This window comes from Stegodyphus dumicola, chromosome 7 (assembly GCF_044657685.1).
Source record: "Stegodyphus dumicola isolate Sdum_Otavi_A_Nest chromosome 7, ASM4465768v1".
Lineage (NCBI taxonomy): Eukaryota > Metazoa > Arthropoda > Arachnida > Araneae > Eresidae > Stegodyphus > Stegodyphus dumicola.
In genome coordinates, this window is record NC_140774.1 from 49374112 (window position 1) to 49397796 (window position 23685).

The following is a 23685-nucleotide window of genomic DNA, read 5'->3' on the forward strand; positions in this document are numbered from 1 at the left end:
TACGTGCCGAGTGTGCTGACCACTACACCACGAAGGCATGCTAAGGCGGGAGAAATACCTTACTACTTGATGCTAAAAACAGTTGCATGATAAATGCATTTATAATACAAACCTGTCAGCAGTCTTCCTCCTGTTCAATTATCCAACAGAATTCCTTAATGTAAACCATAAAACAACCCGACAACCCCACAAATATCATACATCTTTAATTTATGATTTTTCTTTTATGATTCATGCCCTTTCAAGAGCATTTCCTGGAGTTCCTCTGATCGAGGATTATCACAATGATTGGTATATCCATTTTAACTGCTATTCAGCCATTTTTAAACAATTGATTAAATTAATTATATTTTAGTTTATAATCTGGCCAAAAGTATTGATGGAAAAAACTTGCTGAAATACCATGCGAATTTCTGTACACAAATTTCATAACAAAATTTAACATGCAAACCCTGTCGCATCACAGCCATTTTCATTAAATTAAAAAAAAAAAAAAATTATGTTACACACATTCTCAGAAAAAAACAAAAGTATTAACTAAGATGGATAAGGATTCAATAAAGCAATCTCAAATAGCCTCTTTTATTTTCATTTATTTATTTTTTTAAATTTTGTATAGTTAATCATAGCAAAGCATTCAATAGCTATCTAGCTAATAAAAGGGATATCTTCATAAAGGACTTTATTAAGGAAATTAGCTTAAATTCATGTTAAATATGAAGAAAAGCATAAAAATGTACATCAACTAGTTTGCTTGTTGGAATAAGGGACAAGATACTAATTATCAGCGTTGAATTATCTTATTATGCATTCAGTCACTGAAAAGCTTTATACACCTGCCAACTATCCTGGTTTTACCAGGTCATTCAATTTTTTTGCATCAATTTCCCAGTAAATCACCAAATTTCCTGGTTATTAATTTTTAGCCTTTGCTAATGAAAAATGTTTCCCAGCAATAAATAAAATTTATTGAACTAATAAAATTTAAATTGCGGAAATTCCATTTACCAAGCCCTAATGATTTCAGCATAGCTTTTTTTTACTAAATTTAATTTAAATTGAATTTTCTTAATCTATAGACAATCAAAGAACTTTTAGGAAAGATTCAGCCAGTTAATATTTACATTTGGTTTCATTTCACAGCAACAAATTACTAAGTTTATGAATGTTTATTATGTTCAATTTTTTAATTTCCAATCAATTTTTTAATTTCACATTATTAAATGATAATGGATACAAGTTATCATCAGAAAATTTCAGTATATTGAACTCCCCATTACTGAACTTTCCCAATATTTCCCCATTCCTTTCGTTAAAAAAAAAAAGAGGCGAGTCCATACTACAATACATTCTTTTTTCCTTTACAATTATTTGGACTTAAGTTACTATCATTTAAAGGACCAGAATGATTTTTATTACATATTTAACTGATAAGAAGTTAATAGTTGCCTAAATTTCTTGAATTACATTTCCTAATCTCCATACTTGTATAAATTAAAACTGACCAGTTATGTATGGCCATCCAAGCAGTATGTCTCAATGTCTCTCCACCAGACTTCTGCTAATTCGTAAAATCTACATGACATCAAGTTCCTAAGCTTCACTGAATTACATATAATATGAACTAAGTATCCCATGACTTTTGGCATTTGAGTGTATCATCATACACAAAACTCAATATAAAATTTTTTTTATTCAAATCACTCAGTTATTTCTAGTAAGATTTATGCTTTATTTATTCAACTTTCTAGGAGTCTATCTAACTAAAATGGTAAATTTTAATTTTTAAAGGATACAATATAAGGCAAAGAAGGAAGCCCAATCCAATTTCCTAAACTCAGTGTCATGCTATCACCTAAATTTGAAGGCTGGAACAAGAAAACATGAAAACAAGAAACATAAAATTCAAAGGCATTCAAAAAAATTACATGTACATTATCAAACACTGAGTATTTTAATGAATGTTAAATTAAAGTAAAATAATAAAAAAAAGGGTGCAGATAATTGCAATAATCTCGACACAAAAACACAAAAGATGATGAAAAATAATGAAACTGACAAACAAAAGAAAACTCATCAATTTCAAAATCATAATTTTATTATATATAGTATAGATTCTAAAATTTGCATGTTAGAAATACAGTTAAGAAATACCAAAATTCTTATCATCTTAGCCTGTGATGAACATAAATTCAAAGTTCATAATAAGTATACACAAGTTTGCAATAACTTTGTTTCAATCAAAAGAGAAGCAAATAAGAGCCAAAATGTATTAAAAAATATATTTTGGCCTGCAAACAAATAATAAATTATCAAAATGATCCAAAAAATATTTGTATTTCTTGCATAAATAATTAAAAAGCAATTAACCTTCCAAGCATTATATTTAGCCATACAAATATTCACACAGTACACTTTTTACATATAGACAGCTCTCCATCATTCAGTACATTTCCAAATTATCTACATTTGTTGCGTGAGATGTTATTTTATTTCATTGTTTCTTTATAAATTTAAATGACTGATTTTTTTTTTATTTCCAGGTTATTTTCTCTCTTACAAAAAAAATTTACATATACCATATTTTAACATATTTTTCCTCTTCACATATTTGCCCCTAGTTTTTTTCAGCATATTATTTAGAAACTTCTGATTTATTGCAACAAAGTAAAATGCATCAACAAACAGGAAATTATTTTCTGTAAGTAAAAACAAAAATATATATATATTATTGAAATTGATAAGTCTTTTGAAAGATATAATACAATAATATTAGTAAGTGTTTGCTTTTAATGAAATAATATTAGTAAGTGTTTGCCTTATGTTTTCTTTTTAAAGTGCTATGTTTGTAATTTAAGTCATCTTTTCAGAGATATTAAACACCACATATTCTTCACTTCTCAGTTTTTGATTGGTAAACCTAGTAAGAAAGGGACGATACAAGAGTAAATATGGTTTTGACAAAATAAAAAAGGCCACTTTTAAAACAAACATTTTATAAAAATGAACTAAATACAAGTACAGTAGAGTCCCGCAAACTTGACATAACGTGCCGCACATAAATATGCATATGCATAAATAATAATTATTATTAATATATGTACTGTATATAAAATTTGCTCTGTTTGGTCTACAGATATCTTAAAAAAGTTCCAAAGAAGCTGTCAAGTTATACAGAATGTTGACATATCGGGTGTGGAGTTAGCAGGATTCTACTGTACCTGACAAATTTGTTACTGTTCTTCATTGTTTTGTCAATCAGTTATTTACAAAAAGGTTTCAGTTCCTTCAAAAACACCCTTTAGATCTGATTTAGATGTTAATTTCTTTATGATACTCTTTTTTTTTTTTTTTTTTTTTTTTTTTTTTTTTTGTTCTTTTTAAATATGCTTCAATGTATAGATCATTAGAACAATTATTGTATCACCTACAGAGCAATTATTTCATTCTTCATTCATTCATTCATGTAAAGTCATCATCAGTTAAAACTATTTCAGAGCAAATATTTTTTGTTTTCTGTACCTATTGATAAAAAATCTACACCACCCTAAGATTGCTTTTTTTTCCTTTCACTCATTTTAAATATTACATTGCCAAGTTTCTTTTCCAGTTTGAATATATATTTAAAATTCAGATTTATCGCACATACATATCACACATATTACATACATGTATGAAAACTCAAACAAGTAAAAGCGAACACATTCATTATTATGAAAAAATTAAGTATGTAATATTCATGCAGGAAAAAATCATATTTACCAAGTTGGGAACAACAACTAAACTAAGAGCTGCTAAACTATGCCCCTGCACATGTAACCATACATTATGAGCAAGACATATTTCTTGAATTTTTTGTAGATTATCAACATAGCCAACTAAATGCATGCCTGCATTGGCAATAACTAACAAAGGAGTCCTGGTTGCAGATAAGTCATCTTTGATGCATCTCTCTAATGCAGCTGTATCCTGAAAGGAACTCAATCCATTTAATCAGATTATGCAGCAATTCAAATTTTATATAAAAGAAATTTTAGATTTTAAAATTATAACTATTTCATTCGAATAAACAAATCTAAATAAAGCCCTTGCAGCTTAGCTTGGTGAAAAATGATTTTGTGAAGTAAAGAATGGAATACATCATTTAAATATAACTTGTCTTAAATTAATAAAATTATGTAAATAAAATTAAATTATGTAAATAAAATAAAATTATGTAAAGTCTTTGTTAAAATAATAAAAGTTTTAACATATTTGGTTTAGGCTTATTTTCAATTTATTACAAATGAAATTTATTTAAATAATTTTGTTCGAATTTTCATATTATTGAAGACATTACACAAGGCAATTCCAGTCTACAATTTACGATTAAAATATTTATTTAGATGAAACTTTACATAATTTTATTCTTGTTTCAAGAAGGTTATTAAGTTTTTGCTAAAACTTAATAAGCCTCTTTTTAATTTGTTGCTAAAATTGCTCGATGTGAGGAAATATTTAAGGAATTATTTTTGGTACACCCTTTGGTTAACACACATATATATTCTAAACAGTTTCATTTCAGTTAACAGTTTGTATACATAGGAAGTTCAGAAATGTAGGTTACAGACTCAATCTGTATTCTTAAATATTACTGTATTCTTAAATATTACTGTATTCTTAAATATTACTGTATTCTTAAATATCGATCTTAAGCATGTATTTTGAATCACAGAACTTTACTAATTAAGGCACAGCAATGTTTCTTAATCTGTGGTTACTGGATGCCTGGAGGTCTGAGAATTAATAACCTACATTTTGCCAATATTTACTTAACTAGTTATAAAAAAAAATGAGGGCTATCTATATAAAAAAATACTATATAATTTCTGATTATCTGCACCCCCTTAAAAAGTCATGAAAAAGGTTATGATAAGGCAACACACCCCATTGCCAAAAGATATTTATATGGCAATTATTAATGAGGCTGAAAAGCATTTATATGGCAATCCACGTACGTGGTTAGTACATGAGCATTTACACTTTTGAAATTAAACAGTTATTTTTCTAATTAGCACTTCCTTTCGCACTGGGTACTTCCCCCCCCCAAATCATAATGACACTGTAGAGTTTTCCGGATGAATAAAGTAGAGAATACAAAAACTCACATTCTATATAAGTAAACTTCTCAAATGACCCAAATTTATGGAAATGCAATGTGAAAAATAGCAAATAAAATGTTAAAACGTGGTTTGGAAACTGGTTTGAAGATAGCTGTACCTCATCTACCATAGCTTTTTCACTTCATTTATTTCTGAACAAAAGAATTATTAGTGAAATTTTACAAGGAAGAACTGTTACTATCCTCTAACACAACATCAATTGGGTGATATTACCTTAAAAAAATATGCCTGTTTTGCCTTTTTTATATGGAAAAAGAATATAAAAAAATAAGTGGCACTGATGTATCAGAGAACTAAATGTTAGGATACCCAAACAAACATTTTGCTCTGAAGTCCCCAATAAGTTCATAGCTTTACAGTAGTAGTACAGATAATCAGAAAGTACCACAAATGATAATGCATGCAGGTTAATGGTTAAGAATCCTGAAAAATGCACATTATAAAAAAGGTCCTTTAATTCACTAAACTTGAAAAACAGTGAGGTGGAAATTTTTACAAAGGAAGTTTCAGTGCTGTGAGTAAGAGCGTACTCTTAATTCAAAAACCTTACTTCCTGTATGTAAAGCGAAACTTCCAATTCCTTGAATACCAAATGCTTCATACCTTTATGCCCAAAATTCAAGGGAGATGTGCATAATTAATATTTTCATCAGGCCAACTAATAAGTTTATAACAAATGTTGCTTTATACAAAATGGAATTATAAACTGCTTTAAAAAATGTCAGCCATTTTTGTTTGGCAGGTAAATTTTAAGTCAATAAATTTTTCCAAAAAGTCTTGAATTTGACTAATAATAGATACTGAAAATTAAAATCAGTATATCTGTTCTGTAACATCTCTATGAATTTTGCATGCAAAGTTACATAATGAATATTTTACTAACTTTCAAGAACTCGTAAAAAGATAGAGTTTATGTTTACAGAATTCATAAATTTAATGCGATAAAATAATTTTTATAAATTTCTGCACCATATTTTGTGAGCTTTGCAATTAAAAGCAGACAGCTAAGATCAGTATTTAAGGATACAAACCTATAAAAAGTTTTTTAAAAAAAATCATGTACATCCTATTTTATATCACGTAATTTTTTTTTTAAATAATTTTTTAAAAATTAAATTTTTTTTATCAACTAAAAGTCATTTTGCAACAAGTACAATAAAATAAAATTACCATTCTGAAACGACCCTCAGATCCTGGAAGGCATGGTACAGCTGTAATACATGATAATGGAAGACCAAGCTAAAAGGAAATTGGAATAAAGCTCCCTGATATGCTACAATGTAAAAATAATTACAACATGCACTATACATAACACCATAACTTTGTATCAGAATATTCATAACTACCTTCACTTACATGTTAATTGCTCAAAATACATAATAATATATTCAAAAAATATTTATTTTACATTCTTCATAGAAAGTAAAAGAATATAAAAGAATTAATTGCATAGTTTAAGTGAAATTTTACAAGGGAAAAAATTTCTTAGCATTAGTCATTTTATTTCTAAATATTTACAAACAATACGGCTAAATTTAACTTACACCAGTTTTATTAAACAGATACAGAGGAACCTTGGTTCATGAATGCCTTGAATCATGAATAAATTGGTTCACAAAAGCATTTTCCAAACAAAATATGTTTGAATGACAAATGCTGTCTTCAGATATGAACAAGTATGTCAGCAACAAACGATACTCCAAAGTAAGAGTTAATGTAGTGGATCAAAATAAATATATTCAGAAGAAGATGGACAAGAAGATGATTCATTTTAGTTATTTGATAATAAAACTTCCAAGATTCATAGAATATTATCACCCTAATAAAGCAGTAGTAAGCCATAGCATATACTTGCAATGACAATACCATGTCTTACTTAATTAGAAATAATTAAGAACATTTTAAGATATAAAAAGCAAATCCCAACTGACAAATATGGGACAAAGGCTTACAGATTCTCAAGTAGATGGGAGCAATGTTGAGTGAAAAAGGGGAAAAAAACTGCAGAGCAATGTTAAGTGAAAGAGGTGGGGAAACTGCAGAGTAATGTTAAGTAAAAGTGGGGCGGGGGATTGCCTTTTTGGCTTCTTTACTATTTTTTACTTAGACTGTCAACTTTCCTTCATAGAGTTACTATAAAATTTATTTCAAGTTTTCTTAAATTTCAGATGTTTAACACAGGTGAAATATTGTGTATGTATTAAATTTAATGAATTCCACTGGTTTTGCATTACGAACTATACAAAATTTTCTCTCAAGCAACCTTTTGGAATCTGCGAATGTATTGATTCAATTTAGACTAATTTCTATCAGAAAATTGTTTCAGTTTACAAATATTTTGGATTTTCAGGAATGAATCAAGATCGTGAACCAAGATTTCACTGCATAATGTATACTCTGCAAAGGCCTAAATGTATGACTGCCTAGCATTATAAAAGCATTTTACATAAAGGGAGGAAGTATGGCTCAAATATTAGTAATATACAGTATCAGAAACACTTTTTATTAATTACAATAGTTCAACAATTGTTTATAATTATCAGTCAGATATATTATAAAAGTAGAACTCTGATATTCGCACACATGGTTTCAACGTTTGGTAAAACTACTCTGCTTTTGGCATATCTTTGAGAACATGCACCACTATAGCTAAACCATGCCTGTACATACAACACAATAATTTATTTGTTTCTTATTAAAAAAATGGTAAAGTGTTTTATAAAAAACAAACACTTCATAATGTTTCTTAAAAAGTACTTTGTGTTAATATTTATGAATAAAACAGTGCCTCTGAGCCATAAAAATACACGAATAAAAGGTTTTTGCCAATTCAGAACTTCATCAATGAATATATGAATTTCTGTGTGGGGGGAGGGGGGTGAATAATTAGAAAGTACTTAAACATTATACAGTGATAAAGATGTTTTAATTACCTGTAATAATGCTTCAGAATCATTTATAATTATCAGTTGACTACATTATAAAACAAATAGTGCAATACACTGTACATCACAATAATTATAATTGTTTATAATTATCACAATAATGTAATTGTATAATATCACAATAATGTAATTGTATAATGTCACAATAATGTAATTGTATAATGTCATAATAATACAATAATCGTATTTAACTGTTTATAATAATCAGACAGATACATAATTTTAAAAACATGATATCAGAAACAGATTTTATTAATCATAATTAAGCTGAAAATGCTCTTAAAAATTATTAATTGCATACACTATAAGTTGAATGTTTTAAAATTAGTCAAAACATATGCTAAAAAATTATATCTAATATAGCAGTTCCAATCTGTAGTACATTGTACATATATAATCAATGGCAACTGAGTTCTTACAACTTAGCAGGCGTGTTGTGTGTACTCAGTGTTTCTGTGCTTTGAATGGCATCATCCCCTTTTGTGCTGAATGAATAAATGAAGTATTTCTGCATCTACTGATACTAAATTTATGTATTTACAAAGATTCTGAGCAAAGTTATGGTGCTTCGTGTGTTTTGTTGCATTTGTTTACATCATCATTTATGTCACAGTTTGTGTAAATGTATTTTTATTTTCACAGACAAATAGCCTTTGCATCCAAATGACAAGAGTTTGTTTTTGGTTCAAATGATTCTTCTGAGTACAGTAGTATAAGTTTTATTTCTCAGAGATAAGTTTTGACAAAAATAAAGCTAAAACTTAATGTCATATTTTAGTGATCTCTGCATTTTATTCCTGCCTTTGGATTCCTCCACTGAATTTTATTTTATACAATGCGTTTTTCTTTTTTTTTAATGATATAGGTTTTTATGTATAATGGATTTTTGACGAGGATATAGTTAATTTCGTTTTCTAAACTTGTGTATTTAGCTTCAAACATGGTAAACTGGCATTTATTTACATTATTGATCTGCATTTACTTAAAGTAGTCTGTCTATTATACTTTTTATTATTACTTTGCATACAAAATTGTTTTTCATTTGTTTTTTATATTAATATTTTGTTTAATTTACATTTTACTAATATTTTTTTAGCATCAACTTGTGAAGTAGTATATTAATTTTTTTGTTTATATTTTATGATTTATTAGCGTTTTTTTTTTATTTTATTTTATTTTTTATTTTGACAGATAATAGGTTTTTGTATTATATAGAATAAATTTATTTCATGCTTTTGATTATTTCTGTTTTTTGTTTTAAATTTGGAATTCTACGATTGCCATTTGGCTACTTTTATCACATCGGTTAGTTGCCATTCTAATTACAATTACAACGTGGGTTTAGTTTTATGATAATTATTCTTCCCCCCCCCAGGAAGAAGCTAACTTACTCCACTGCTTTTCAGATTTGATTTATGCAAATATAAAGTTGCCACTCATTTTCTAGATGTATGGTCCTTAACATTAGACTTATTCGGACCTTTAGTTAAACTTGGATCTTTCTTACGTGACTCGATACTTCGCAACAAGCTAACCTGAGAACACAAATAAGGCTAGAAGGACCTTTTCACAGCTTTTCACCCTGTTCTTCAAATTATCCATACGCAGCAAACTGCCCGCGGATATTCAATTCCTCCCATTCGCTACACATTTGGCAACTTCTTGCCAAATCCAGAGTACTTAAATAACAGTCTTTTTATAAAATGAAGCTGCAGTTAAAATTGATAGTTCATTGTAGTGTAAAATGTAGGGCATGTTATTCATTGCCTTAATTTATATGAAATTTTTCACTATTATCTAATTATATGCTGTATTAATTGTTTTCTAAGACACATGCACTTCCAGTAAGGCCCAGATAATCATCGTCCTACAGTACGTTTTATCCTATCTTTCTGATTACTGTTTAAAATAAAAAATAAAATGAATAAAAAGGCTGGAAACTGAGATCTTCAGATTACAATATAATGACTAAAGAGTTTACCATTAAAAATTTCAAGGACGTGGAAAAATATTAAAACTTTAAAATCGTGAAACAAACATAAAAATTAAAAAAACAAATGATCTTATACCAATTAATTCCTCTAATCAATTAGAATTATAACATTAGAAATGTCTTATATATTTGTTACAACAAAGCACAAATGCTCATAAGAACTAAAAAATATATAAAAAATTAAATTCTTAAACGTTCAAAGTGCGTTTATTGCTTTTAAGACAGTTACCATATTAAGTAATGACTGTTTGCTTGTATTTTAAAAATAAATGAAAGTTTTTATGCTTTGACAAATGAAATGTCTATGTGCGACGGGGCGTTAAAGATGTTTCTTTTGCTTCACACAGGGAAATATATTGATTTTACATCTCTCAATTTATAAAAAGCAGACTGATTCAGCTCTATGAGAATCTGCGAATTATATTTTGTCGTATTACCTGCAAAAGCTAGGTAAATACCATACATTTCCTTCTAGGTATAAAAATAACAAGTATATCATATGCAAAAATTTGGCTATTCCTTTCCTTAGATTGGAATCATCTGCAAATCAAACGTATTAATGATAGAGTTGCTTAAGCCATGAAACACTGGTAGTATGCAGTAAGTTCATTTGTAATGACCGTAAGCTCGGAACTGCATGGGAGTCCCTCAGTATATTATATAAAAGAAGTCCTTTACCCTTATAAAGTTCCGACGAAGCCATCTTTTCCTTTATACAGAAACCCTTGTTCCTTCTACCATACTTAATTGATTAGTACTTCCGTATTGGTTAGGTTAGGTGATTTGAATATAGCAAAGCACACAAGAGCTATCTGACTAAGGAGTGAGATGCATTCGTGGAAGACTTTCTAAAGGAAACAAGCTCGTATTCACGTTACACGTGGGAAAACTACCAACCATGAATACAGCCCATTCACTTGGATTCAAAGAATGTCAAACTACCAGTAATCAGCACTTTACCCACTCGGCTACTGGTGGGACACTTTCGTATTATATTTTCTAAGGGATTTGTTAGTTTGTATTTAGAATGTTATTTATAACTGTTTATAGTTCTGTCTTTTTGTTAATTTAATTTTGGCCTTGAAAATGGCTTGTATTTTTAATTTGTGGGCCCTTTTTTTAACTGAGGTATTCAATCCCGCTAAGATTATGACAAGTAACAATATTGTATTAATTAGGAAAATGCTCCGGTAATTTAATAAAAACATTCATTATGATAATCTTAGCAGAACTGTTTTTTCAGGTTCATGAGGTTTTCCAGCTTTATGAGGTTGAAAATTATACACATATGTCGAAGATGAAGCAGATACCCTAACAACTGCTTTTTTCTCTTCCCGGTCAGTGAATGAATGAATGCATTAATTGCTTTTCTCATCAAGAGTGGGATGAAGTCGAGGTTGGTGGAATTTGCAGTTTCGCCAATAATGCCGAAAAAGGGGAATGTCTTTCTGCTGGTCATTGAATGATTGACAGGATTTAACAAATTTGTAAACAAAAAGTTGAACGCAACATAATTTATTGTTTCAAACATTTTTTCCTTCCGTTCTCTTTGTACAACAGTATTCATATTTTACAGCATAATTCTTACACTATTAGTTCTTGAAATGTTAGAACTATATTTTAAGGTGGACGCATACACTTTCTACTATATGCAGCGTAGAGCATTACCGGAGCATTTTCTACTATATGCAACTTAGGTTGACTTATATTGTTGTAGTACAGATTTAATGTTAACTTCAGCTCTTTAGTTTCATTTGATTCAATTGAACAATAACTTTATTTTCTTTAATTGTTCTTCTAGGTACTTCTTACGGTAAATCCTCTTCTAAATTGGTTCTAATTAATTTTATTATTTTTTATTAATTATTTTTAATTTTGCTGTTTACTTATTTTTAATTTTGTCAGTAACTTTGATTCAGTTTAACTTTGCCCTTCTCTAGTTTAGTCATCTTTTTGAGTTTTTAATTGCCTGTAAAACTTCTTTTTTCTCCAATCTTTTAATTTTGACCTTCTCTAGTTTAGTCATCTTTTCTGAGTTTTTAATTGCCTGTAAAATTTCTTGTTTCCCCAATCTTTGGACCTTTTGTGCTGGAAAAATAATCTAAGGTTTTGTTTAAGCAATTTTGTAATAGTTAACTATTTAACTTATTATAATGGCAGTTGCTGTTGAGGAACATATGAAGAATTTTGGTAACAAATCTGAAATTACTTTTTTTAAAGATAAGATAAAATCGCAGGATTGTTTGAAACTTAATAAGAAAGATACAAGAAAGCTTGGCAACCTGTTTACATGTTTTTAGACCAGCATAAATTCTCATGTTACATTTTTGGAAGATAATAAATTTTTTCTTGCTATACAATTGCAACAGAATGAAATGGTTCATACTTTGCCTTCTCTGAAACAATTAGTGGAGGAAAAAACATATGCTGCACAGGATTTCAGGTGTGGTGTATTTAATTATGGCAAAGCACACTAGGGCTATCTGCCTAAGGGGAGGGATGCCTTTCGTGGAGGACTTTCTAAGGGAAACTGGCTCGTATACACGTTACACATGGGGAAAACCACGAAAACGCCCATGCAGCCAGCCCGTTCGCGGAATTCGAACCTCGGACCGAACTACCAGTGTTCATCGTCTTTACCGCTCGGCCGCTGGTGAGCGCACAGGATTTCAGTGATCAATCTATGAATACAGAAATTTTGTATACTTCTAATGAAGATAAATCTCAGCAAACTGAAAGTATTTCAACAGATTGTTGTTCTCAAACAGCTCATTTAAAGAATGATGTTTCAGAGGATTTAGGGCTAGATAAAAATGTTGAAACCGAACCTGTAGGGAAAAAGGATAAAATTATTCAGGTATTTTCCTCTGTGGTAAAGTTGCACCTTTTCAAATGTCTCAATCATCCTTTTCCTCAGTCCTCTGGTGCGCTGGGTTCGAAACATATTGAAAAAGAGTATTTGGAACATCTGGATACTAAAAGGAAAGATAGAAAATGTAATACGAGTGTCTTCAAAAAAGTCATCTTCTTCATCTGAGAACTTGCATCTAAAATTAGCCTCTTTGGTTGACCCCTTAAAGCAAGGAATTCAAATTACTACCATGCATTCTACTAAGACAAATGAACTTTTAATTGGCTGTGTCAATTCAGGTCAATAAGTAAAACTTCAAGATCCAATTCTTGCATGTTCAGAAGTTACTTTTAAAAGTTTGTGTACCTAAATAGCAGCTTGATTCAGTTATTATCTTCGGTGTTCCCTCTCAAGTTTCTGAGGAGGACATATGACAATCTTTTGATGCACTTATTCCCTTTACTTTGAAATCGCAGTTGTTTTATGTTACTAGCTTCCCGAGCACTGATAATACTAAGAACTGGGTGCTGAAGATTGATAAACATTATCTAATAATGAGCTTGGGCTTCTGGGGTAGAATTTTTATTGGTTTCTCTTACTGCCCTTTTAAGAAAATATGCTAGAATAATGAGATGTTTCAGTTGCCAGGCCTTTGGTCATCATATAAGAAGCTGTAATGCCGCATGCCACTGTGTACAATGTGCTCAAACACATTAACAGTGCATTTCTGATTGTAAAGAGGGACTATCATGCATTAATTGCATCTAATTTAGAAGCAATCACTGGACACAATATTGATCATGCTGTTTGTGTCGATGTCTAGTTTACCAAGCAAAATTGAAGAATCAATTAAGAAATTCTTTTAACCAATATAGATTAAGATATTATTACTGTGTAATTATGACTTAGTTTTGTATGTTTGTATTCTGTATTTTCTATTCTGTAATTCATAATTTTGCATGTATTAAAGGTAATATTTACCTCAATTAAGTAATTAAATTTGTAATTTGTGATTAAGTTTGCCGAGATTCTTTAGTTACTTTGTTAACTACTTCTGCTTGAATTCCATTATTCTTGACTGCATGTATTTCTTTGACTTTCTGTATCCATTATTTTATTGTCATTACTTAAACGATATTGACAATGATAGTTATGACATGGATGTGAACTCATTGACTGCTTTGGTAGTGTCCTGTAACAATAAAAAATGGATTATTATCTACTATTATTTAAGATGATTTATGTTTTATACATGAATAACGGACATGTGGAATTAATTGTATGTGACATGCCTGCCAAGTAACTAAAAACTACTCTGGTTTTGATGTCAAAGGATAGGCTTTTTCTATTGGACTTGCACATCAATATAATGATAAGTGGCTATAAGATTTATATTGTTGCATTATGAATCTTGATGGGCTCAGAACTTTCATTTGAGGACTATATAATTGGACTTATATGTCTACATTATAATTACAATCTTGTGAATTGTGAACTTTGATAGGCAAAAAATATGTGTGGACTATATAAAGTTTTGTAGAGAATTTTATTACAAAGCATTTTTGGACCTCTTAAATATTTTCATGAATATTAACTGGTTTATTATATTTAAAAGACTGTACAAATGAATATTTTGACCTTTACAAGACTCTACTTTGATGTTCATTCTGAACAGTTGAAGGTAGTCTTCGCTGCAGCAAATTATGTGAATGTTATATTTGCTTGTGTAACGATATGGCTTTAGTCACGCATCACACAATAGTGCAAAGATGTCTATGTTTCATTTATGTATACTGATTACTGTAATTTGTATTTGCTTGCCAAAAAAATAACTGCCGCTGGGCAGTGGCAGTAGCTAGCTGGTAGATAACTTTCCACTGTATAGGCATTATCCTGCTTGGTTATACTTTAGGTCAGGAGCCTGCACAGAGGCATTCAGTAACACAGTACTTGACAAAATTAACAGTAATGGCAGAAAACAACAAAGCATTATAATATATATTAGTCAGAGAAAAGCAAATGCACAGAAAGTTTAAATTTATTATTGAATAAAAGGGAAAGTAACTGTAAGGAAATTCAGTGTGATCATCACTGACCAAAACAGGTACAAAAGAAATATAATTAGTCGTAATTAATGCCATCCACATCATTTACATTGCTGAAATACAAGCCAAAATATCTCTTTCATATTAAATACTGAGTCATATAAAACAACTGGCAGCCAATAATATTTTTAGCATTGAGTGAATTATCAAACAAGCTGAGTATCTTTCTTTACAGTTATATTACAGTTGAATATATTTGAGAATAGTGTTTTGTTTTGTTGTGTGCGTGCACGTGTGTGCTGCTAAATAAAACGTTTGCTGAAATAAAAATGGATACATTGTCAAAAACTAGATTTTTGAACAGAAACTTACCATAGATAGTAACTCTGATTTAGTGTCTAAGCATTTCCTAAGAATCAACTGGACTGAGATACAATTATTACTCTGGTAAGAAAAAAAAACTGACTAGCAATATCAAAATTCTAAATAGTAGTCATTTGTAAAAGAATGGAAATTATTCTAATAAATGTATAACAGGGATTTTTCATTTACATGAGATGAGGACAGCCTCAAGCCTCTTTGTGTAATATGTAAGGAATTTTTATCAAATGGAAGCATGAAACCCTCATTATAGATGCATCATTTAGAAACCAAGCATCCCAAATGAAAAAAAAAAAAAAAAAAAGTTAATAAACTTTAGAAGTTGTATAAAAGTCTAATTAAATTACTAAACTGTATAAAGGTCCTAATTTAAAAACCTATCTATTATCAATTAACACAGGTGATGAAAATGCAACTGAAGAGTTCTACATATTAAGTTACATCAATTATAATGGTAAAAATCACACCAAGTTGAAAATTTGATGCTGCTCAATGCATGCTTAGAGAACATATTTAACAGTATTCTCTTCTCAAACAATGCAATTTTTTGAAGTAACAAGGAGTTTCGTGATGATCTTTTTAATTCACAGTAGTTGAGATTAAAAATGGTCTATTTTTTCCCTATACATGTTAATGAGAGCACTAATGTATTGAACCTTTCAAGACCGAGTCTTAATTTTTATTTTAAATATAGCAAGTTATATATTTATATAATTATATTATAGTTATATATTTATTCACTTTAAAGTAATTAGAGATTTAGTAGTTTACTGTGGAATAATACTATTTCAAAGAATGCTTAGGACTTTAATATTAGCCTAGACCTTGTCAACAGTGAATAAATTCATCAATTAACTTTTTCATCTGTTTTACAAAAACTGGTATTCGAAGCAATTGAGGTAAATTAATAACTATTTCTTGCTTTAAAATATGTGTTATTACTATATTTATTTTAAATAAATAATAATCAGTCTTTGTTCCATTATATTTTTGTGACAATTTTCATTGTGATCGATTAATTTTATCATATTAAAATAATACAGCAGTAAGATATATTGCAAAAATACTGTAAGGGATTAAGAGAGAGAATTTAGTTCTGAAAGTGGAAGTTAAGAGTTATTCTATATGTTAGAAACTCCTATTAAGGGGTTGCAAGAGAGAAAAGGTTAGGAACCATTGATATGGTATTAGAATATATGGCATTAAAAACATCTTTTATTAATTACGGTAAGGTTAAAAAATGTTTTTGAAATTAATTAATCAAATGGATTAACATGAGGATTAACTAAATAATTAGTTAGGAATCATAATATATGGTGAAACAAAAGTAAAAACAACAGAAAATTAAAATCTTTTATAAGGCACCTTTTCAAAATAATTAATTAACAATAAGTTCAATGTCGTCATTAGCACTGTACTACTGTTTGAAGTTCTAATTTTGGATGTATATTTGAAAGTCAGCACTGCAAATGATATTCTGTTTTAATCAGGGCTGTGAAGTCAGTAGGGAAAATGAGCGACTCCGACAATTTTAAAGACTCCGACTCTGACTTCGACTCCCTCATATATATATATGTGTGTGTGTGTAAACATATACACATGATGGAAAAACTGGCATTAGTTATTTCTAAGAAACAGTATAACTTCGGCAAGATCTTCTTTGTTGGAGGGCCACAGATTCGATTTGATAAACTTGAGGGCTGAGAACAGTCTTTTCACACTAACTTGAGTAGGAGGAAGAGCTGTTACTGTTAGGGTTACTTCTTTTAACTTTTCAGGATAGATTTTTATAAGTTCTAAAAGAAGTATCTTGCAAGCGCGATCATATTTCTCTAGTTCTTCAAAAGCCATGTAGAAATCTTGTTTGTATTTTTTCATTTTTATATCTAAAGGTTCTTGGTTCTTTATTTTCATTTGCTTTTCCTTAGCCTTTTCAATGTTATCCAAAAATATTTCTCAAAATCTAATTCATCACTGGAAGATTATGATAGAGACTCAATTGCAATGTCTGCAGTTTGACTGCCCTGATTCGAATTCTCCAATTGTTCTGAGAATAATTTCATTCTTAATGAAAGTTCATAGATGGCTTTCTCTGACTTTTTAACTTGTTTGTCATCCAAGAAACTTCGGTGTTTCGGATCTACATATATTAAAGCCAGCAAGATCTCATTGTCTAGCAAACTAGTTTCTCTTTTCTTCTTTGAAGAAATTATTCCTCCTGCAATAAACCCTTCATTTCAGAAAGAACAAACATCCCATTTTTCCATTCTTGCCTCCTGTCAATTCTTCCGATTGCAGTTTTTTTTTTTGGTGGGGGGGGAGCTATATACGGAGTAGAAAGAAGAGTTTCTAATTTTGCAAAACCATTCGACAGTCTTTCTGTTAGTGAAACATTAGGGTTACCTACATCTTCTAACAAAATTCCTAATTCTAGCAACCTCTTTATCATCAAATATGTACTTCCTTATCACATTGTTTGATCAATAATTGCTCCTTTCTTGCTCACTTACTAAGAATGGCATCAATTTTGGGAGTTCTTGCTGCTTACCTATATTTACCAGTGAGATTTGTAACTAAATGACTCAATTTAATCACTAATGGCAAATATCACATCCATCCTCCTCCCTTATATTTATTTATTAATATGTCAATAAAATAGAAAATAACTACAAAGTCCATAATCCAGACGTCCATTATCCGGAACTCAAAGCCACAAACAAAACGCATGCGCCTAAAATATGCTTTACACACATGCGCATCGAAAGAAATGTTTAATAAAGTAAACGAATAAATATTAAGCTTCTTTTTTTTTTTGTAAAATTTTATACCCTTTAGATCATAATTGCTCTTTAATTCATAAATTACAGTTTCATATTTTTAATTGTATGATTTCTACATGCCATCTTACCAGATTTAAATTGATAATCTATACTCCGGAAAAATTCCTAATCCGGAATTGCCGGAGTCCCGACGAGTCCGGATTACAGACTTTGTACTGTATTTATTAATGTATATAGTCCATAAATAAAAATAATAACTCAGCTTGTCATTAATTGTTTTTCAATTCATTTTAATTTCATGTCAAATTCAAACTGTCCAACAAAAACTGGAGTCGGAGTCGACATGTTTTTAGTGACTCCAGCTCCGACTTTTTTTACCCCAAAATCTGCCCGACTCCGATTCCGACTCCACAACCCTAGTTTTAATCTCAGTACAAAAAGTATTAAGAAACCAACAGCTTTACATAACCAAAACCATTTGGATAATCTAATCTCTCTTGCCTTTTTTATTATTTCTTACAACCAAGCGAAAAGTTTTTCATAATTCTGTTTTTCCTTCTAAAAACAAGAAAACTGGACACTGAGGTCCCTTGTATGACTATTTATAGAACTGAAAACTAGCTAAATTAAACATGGGTTGAATAAGTTTGATCACTTGAATAAACAAGGATCTTCTCTACTACAAATGACAATTATAAAAATAAAGCTATAGATAAAGCTGAAATACAGATTAAAAATTATCAAACAAATAATAAATTTACCTGTGAGCACAAGTGTGAGACATATTTGCCAACTCCATAACAGTCACAATAATAAATAACAGGAGGGCGAGTAAACAATGCTTCATAACCAGTACTCGAGTACCGCATGTAACGTGAATGCAGCACCATGCGAATAACACGTATTAAACCTTCTTTACTATCTTTATTGAAATAAGCAAGGGAATCAAAAAACCTGTTCAAATAAGCATAATTTATTCATTGTATATACATATCATTAAAATGTAAAAAACTAGGAAAAATACAACAAAATTCTTAATTTAATATAATTTTAAATTTAGAACAGAGTCTCAAAGACAAAAGTTTACAAACGAAATTTATTTAAAAACTCAAAAACTATTAAACAAGAGTGTGAAATTTATACTTAAAAATGTGATATACATAAGAAAACTAAGTTGCTTTCTTCTATACAAAGCCATTTGTTGCAGTAGAAACACAATTAACCATATTCCAATCAACTGAATGAGTAATCAGGCTATATAGTGCATCCAAGCTTAATTTTGATGAATTTGATTCCAAAATTTTCAGCACTTTAAATAAAACAGGGAACGCAGATAAAGAGGCAAAAGAAGCAATTATATTCCTGCGATCTCTTATACTGTTGATTTTTTAAATGCTGTACAGTGTGCCATTTTTGCATTTAATTTTCTATTGATTTAAAAATAATTTAGTGAGAATATAAAATGAGAACTTTATATGTACATAAAAATAGAAAAGATTGTTTCACCACTTCTCAAAGAAAATTTATCATTTTTCTTTTAAATTGCTAATACCGCTTCTAAAGCTAATGCAGTACAAAATCTGAAATCCACAATGTTTAATAATTGAAATGATATACTATAGTTTGACCACCATAGCCATGACCAAGAGCAGCACATACATGAATGTGCCATTCAGACCAATTTATTCATGAAATCTTGAAATCTTCCAATTTCATGAATAAAACAGTGATAAGATGTACAAGAATCATATAGTAGGGATTTTTCTGTTCTTATTTCCTACCTTTTCACTTTCAGTCTTATTTTACACTTATTTTTTGCCTTTTCACTTCCCTTTTATCCATGTACAAACAGCACAGGCTTAAGGACGCAGAAAATTACTTTTAAATAACTTAAGTTGATATCCCGATAATCACTTTAACTAACTGCTTGATGACATGTTTAATTTCTGCATTTATTTATTTAAATATTCATTAAAATATGAATGAAAACTTAATTGTGTTATATAATATATTATAATTTTAAAGCACATTAAATAAAAATTATTGTAAAATGACTATCATAATTTAACTATTAAATTTTTCATTATAATTCTTATCATATTATCAGTGCATTCTAATAATATAATTATTATAAGATTATAATAATTTTATGAAAATAAACATTTACTTTACTGCAATTAATAATTATTAAACATATTTTTTTAATTTTGAGTTAAAATCTATGTACTTTATTACACACTGAAAAAACGAAATTCTGAATAATTAATAATAATAATTCTATAATAAATTATTAGTTGTTTAAATCATTATAATTAATATACTATAATGAATAATTATATTTCTTTTTCATTTTTGTGCTAAAAATCTATTTGCATAATTATACTTATTGGGAAGGATAAATTTATTTTTAAAAAAATAGTCTTGTATAAAAGATCATAATATTGGCAAATGTTGTTAAATGAATTATGATCAGGGCAGATCATATGCAAATGGGGTAGAAACCTGTTGATGCTTTTTTAAAACTACAAGAAGAATACTTCCACTATGAAAATAGAATTCCCTGATTTTAGGAATCTTATTTTTTAAAGTAAGCGCTGAAATCTGTACTGTTCATATAACAGTCACAACTTATGAAAAAATATAAACATTCTTGGTTTCTAAGTAGCAAATCAATGTGAATCTTAGCACTTATTTCTGCAAATATGAATCAAAGGCGTGAAAGACAACTAATGATATAATCACCCGATAATACAGGGATTTTCCCTTTCTCAGCAGTAAACTCCCTCTTGCCCGCGAAGAGTGAAATTGCATGCGATACTTCCCCTTTGGCATGTAACAAAACCTATTTCTGAACAATTCTAAGTGTTTTGGAGAAATGCCAGTTAAGGTTGCATTTGTGACAGTTGAATTATAAGAAGAGGACCTCTGATTTTTTTTTCCCCTCTCACACAGTGGAACAAATGAACAAATGGAAAAGTTGATACTCAAGAAAAAGCAAGTGGGTCATAAATTGATTTTTTTCCCAATTAGCTAAGGTTTCTTTTACCAAGAAATATTATTAACTGCAGCAGTACTGAATCATCTTGTACGCTGTTTCATCTTTACACACCTACCAAGCCCCATTCACATGCAGTGCTCTTTCACATAGCCACCACTTTTATAAGGGAGAAAAGAGGATATGAAGCAGCTTTGTCTTCAGAACCGGTTCATAATCTTCTATCCCTTAACGCATAAGCTACTGCGAGCAATAGTGTCACAAACGTGAATCTGGTTGGCGGACTTCAAACATTTATTCATATCTTTTTTGACAATGTTAACTATTGCTATAGAATGCTATCAGAGTTTTCATCATGGCATCACAGGATCCTAAAATTCTTGTCCATTTGGTCATAGAAGTAAGTAATTTCACCACCAGTCTCAAAGGGGACTTGGTACCCCAAAATCGAAGAAATTATCGATTTTTAAATTTTTGCTAAAAAATACATTAATACCCTTATTACTCTAAAGAGAAAATTTGAAATAATTTGATGATAATAAACAGTATTAAAAGGCTTTTAAAAATTTTGACAGCCCTTTAAATGCCATACCCCCTTAGTGTGTTTTTTTTTTTTTTTTTTTTTACTTCTTAATTGCTTCAGTAACTTATTAAAAATCAGTGTAAAAGAAGATAAATGTAACTGAATATGACTGCAACTATCAGCAAACAGCAATAAACTGATTTATTTAAATACTACGTAAAGTTAAGGTAAAACTTTTTTTTTTCATTAGAATTAAAAAAGTTTACACTGAAATAGAAACACAAAAAGAAGAAATTCTAATTCTCACTAAAATTTTAAAAGATAATGAAATTCCTTTAAAATTCATTCATTAATAGTGTATTAAAGAAATTTGGAGTAGTCAATACCCTATAATACTTTTTAAAAGTATGAAATTTTATCTGAAAGCTCCAAAAGAAAAGGATAAAGAAGGATGTTTTAAAAGATATATAAGTTCCCCCCCCTCTTAATTACTATTCTGTTACTAAATAAGGGTCTTGTATATTCAAAGTCGTCATTATAAGCCCATGACATGAAGACTTTTTACTTTTCTAACATAGTTCCTTTACTTCCTTTTTTCAACCTTTTTCTGTAATTTTAAATAACAATATTAAAAAATCTAAAATTCAAATTTATGGATTTTTCTACTCATATCTACAAAACAATTATTAAAAACTTTTTGACCACTTATTGGGCACCTTTCCAAAGCTTTTTTTTTTTTTTTTTTTTTTTTTTTTTTTAAGATTAATTTATTTTAAAATTTAATTAAAGTTTTTTACTGAATGATATTCTGTATTCTCATTTTTGTTTTAAAAGAGTCAGAATTTACTTAAATGTCAATTAATTAATAAAGTAATCTTTTTCTTTGTTTAAAATATAAATATTTTTTATTGAAATATTTAAAAATTTTTCATTTGGTTTCAAAATTCCATCTTTTGTTCAAATTTTAGTCTTTTGAGCGATTACTTTTTCACCAAGGTTCTTTAGTTTCACCAATGAAGCCAAAATGGCAAACTTGTACTTCACTACTGTAATGAATCTCATAGTTTTGATTTGTGTCTAATGAGAGGGCTTGAAGTTTTTAATTACTTCTTGTGAGTTTTTATTAGATCTTTCTGACTATGTTTTATAATTTCACTAACGTTTTAAATTCCTTGGATTACATGCTACATGTTTAAAGTTTAAAATTTTGACAAAATTTTTCACTCAATAATTCTTCAGTGAAAATAATTCTTCAGTGAGTATTTTATTAGTTCACTTACGTTTTTAAGTCTTTAAATAAAATAGAATTCTCTTTATTTAAAGTACAAGACTCTAATTAGAATTTACTTTGTTTTTTCCTTGCTTTGGGGAAGAGCCAGAATTTTCGGGTGGACTATTATAATTAAAATACATTGAAATAGTTCATCAGCTAATTCTGGATACAAAAAAGCAAAGATTTTTATAGAAGAGAGATTTCAATGTTCCTCAAACCAATGAAGTGACATTGAAGTTGATTGAATTCCTCTTCTGTTATGTTCATTTTTCTTTAAATTTCATTAATTTTTTAATGAGGTTTTGCTTGCTTGTAAAGTTTTGGTTTAAACATTTTTTAAATTCTTTGTTGCATTTATAGGATTATTTGAAATTTATTAATTATGAATTTCAATTCTTGGTCTTTGTGAAAAATTAGTTCTAAATTTCTAATTTTCTTCTAAATTTTGTTTATGTATTTAATGATAATTTTTCAGCAGTTTAATGCATGAAAATACTAGGCATGTTTATATTTTGTTTTAAAAAAAGTGTTTGATAATTATTAAATATATATGTATTCAGCTCAAATACTTCTATGTGTATTATCAATTTTGCTACGCTTTAAAAATTGAAATTATTTGTGATAAAACACAAACAGAAAGTGATGGTGTAATGAAAGTAATCAAAGTTGCAAACTGTAGCATTACTGAAAATCATGCTTTAACAAACATTAAACTCTTTAATTCATTAAAATATACC

General features: G+C 29.0%; 1 protein-coding gene across 3 annotated transcripts in view; it reads right to left on the reverse strand.

The window, feature by feature from the left end:
• Positions 1–23685, reverse strand: part of LOC118184037 (pyridoxal-dependent decarboxylase domain-containing protein 1) — a 148687-nt gene that overhangs the window by 79886 nt on the left and 45116 nt on the right. For all 3 annotated transcript variants that reach the window (XR_015041999.1, XM_085820173.1, XM_035353672.2), the window contains exons 6-9: positions 18919–19111; positions 6333–6401; positions 3763–3969; positions 1797–1868 (exon numbers count right to left, since the gene is read on the reverse strand). Coding sequence is in view for 2 of the 3 variants with exons in the window: in XM_085820173.1 (XP_085676299.1) it covers positions 1797–1868; positions 3763–3969; positions 6333–6401; positions 18919–19111 (541 nt within the window). In the remaining variant the exon portion in view is untranslated. The remainder of the gene's footprint in view (positions 1–1796; positions 1869–3762; positions 3970–6332; positions 6402–18918; positions 19112–23685) is intronic.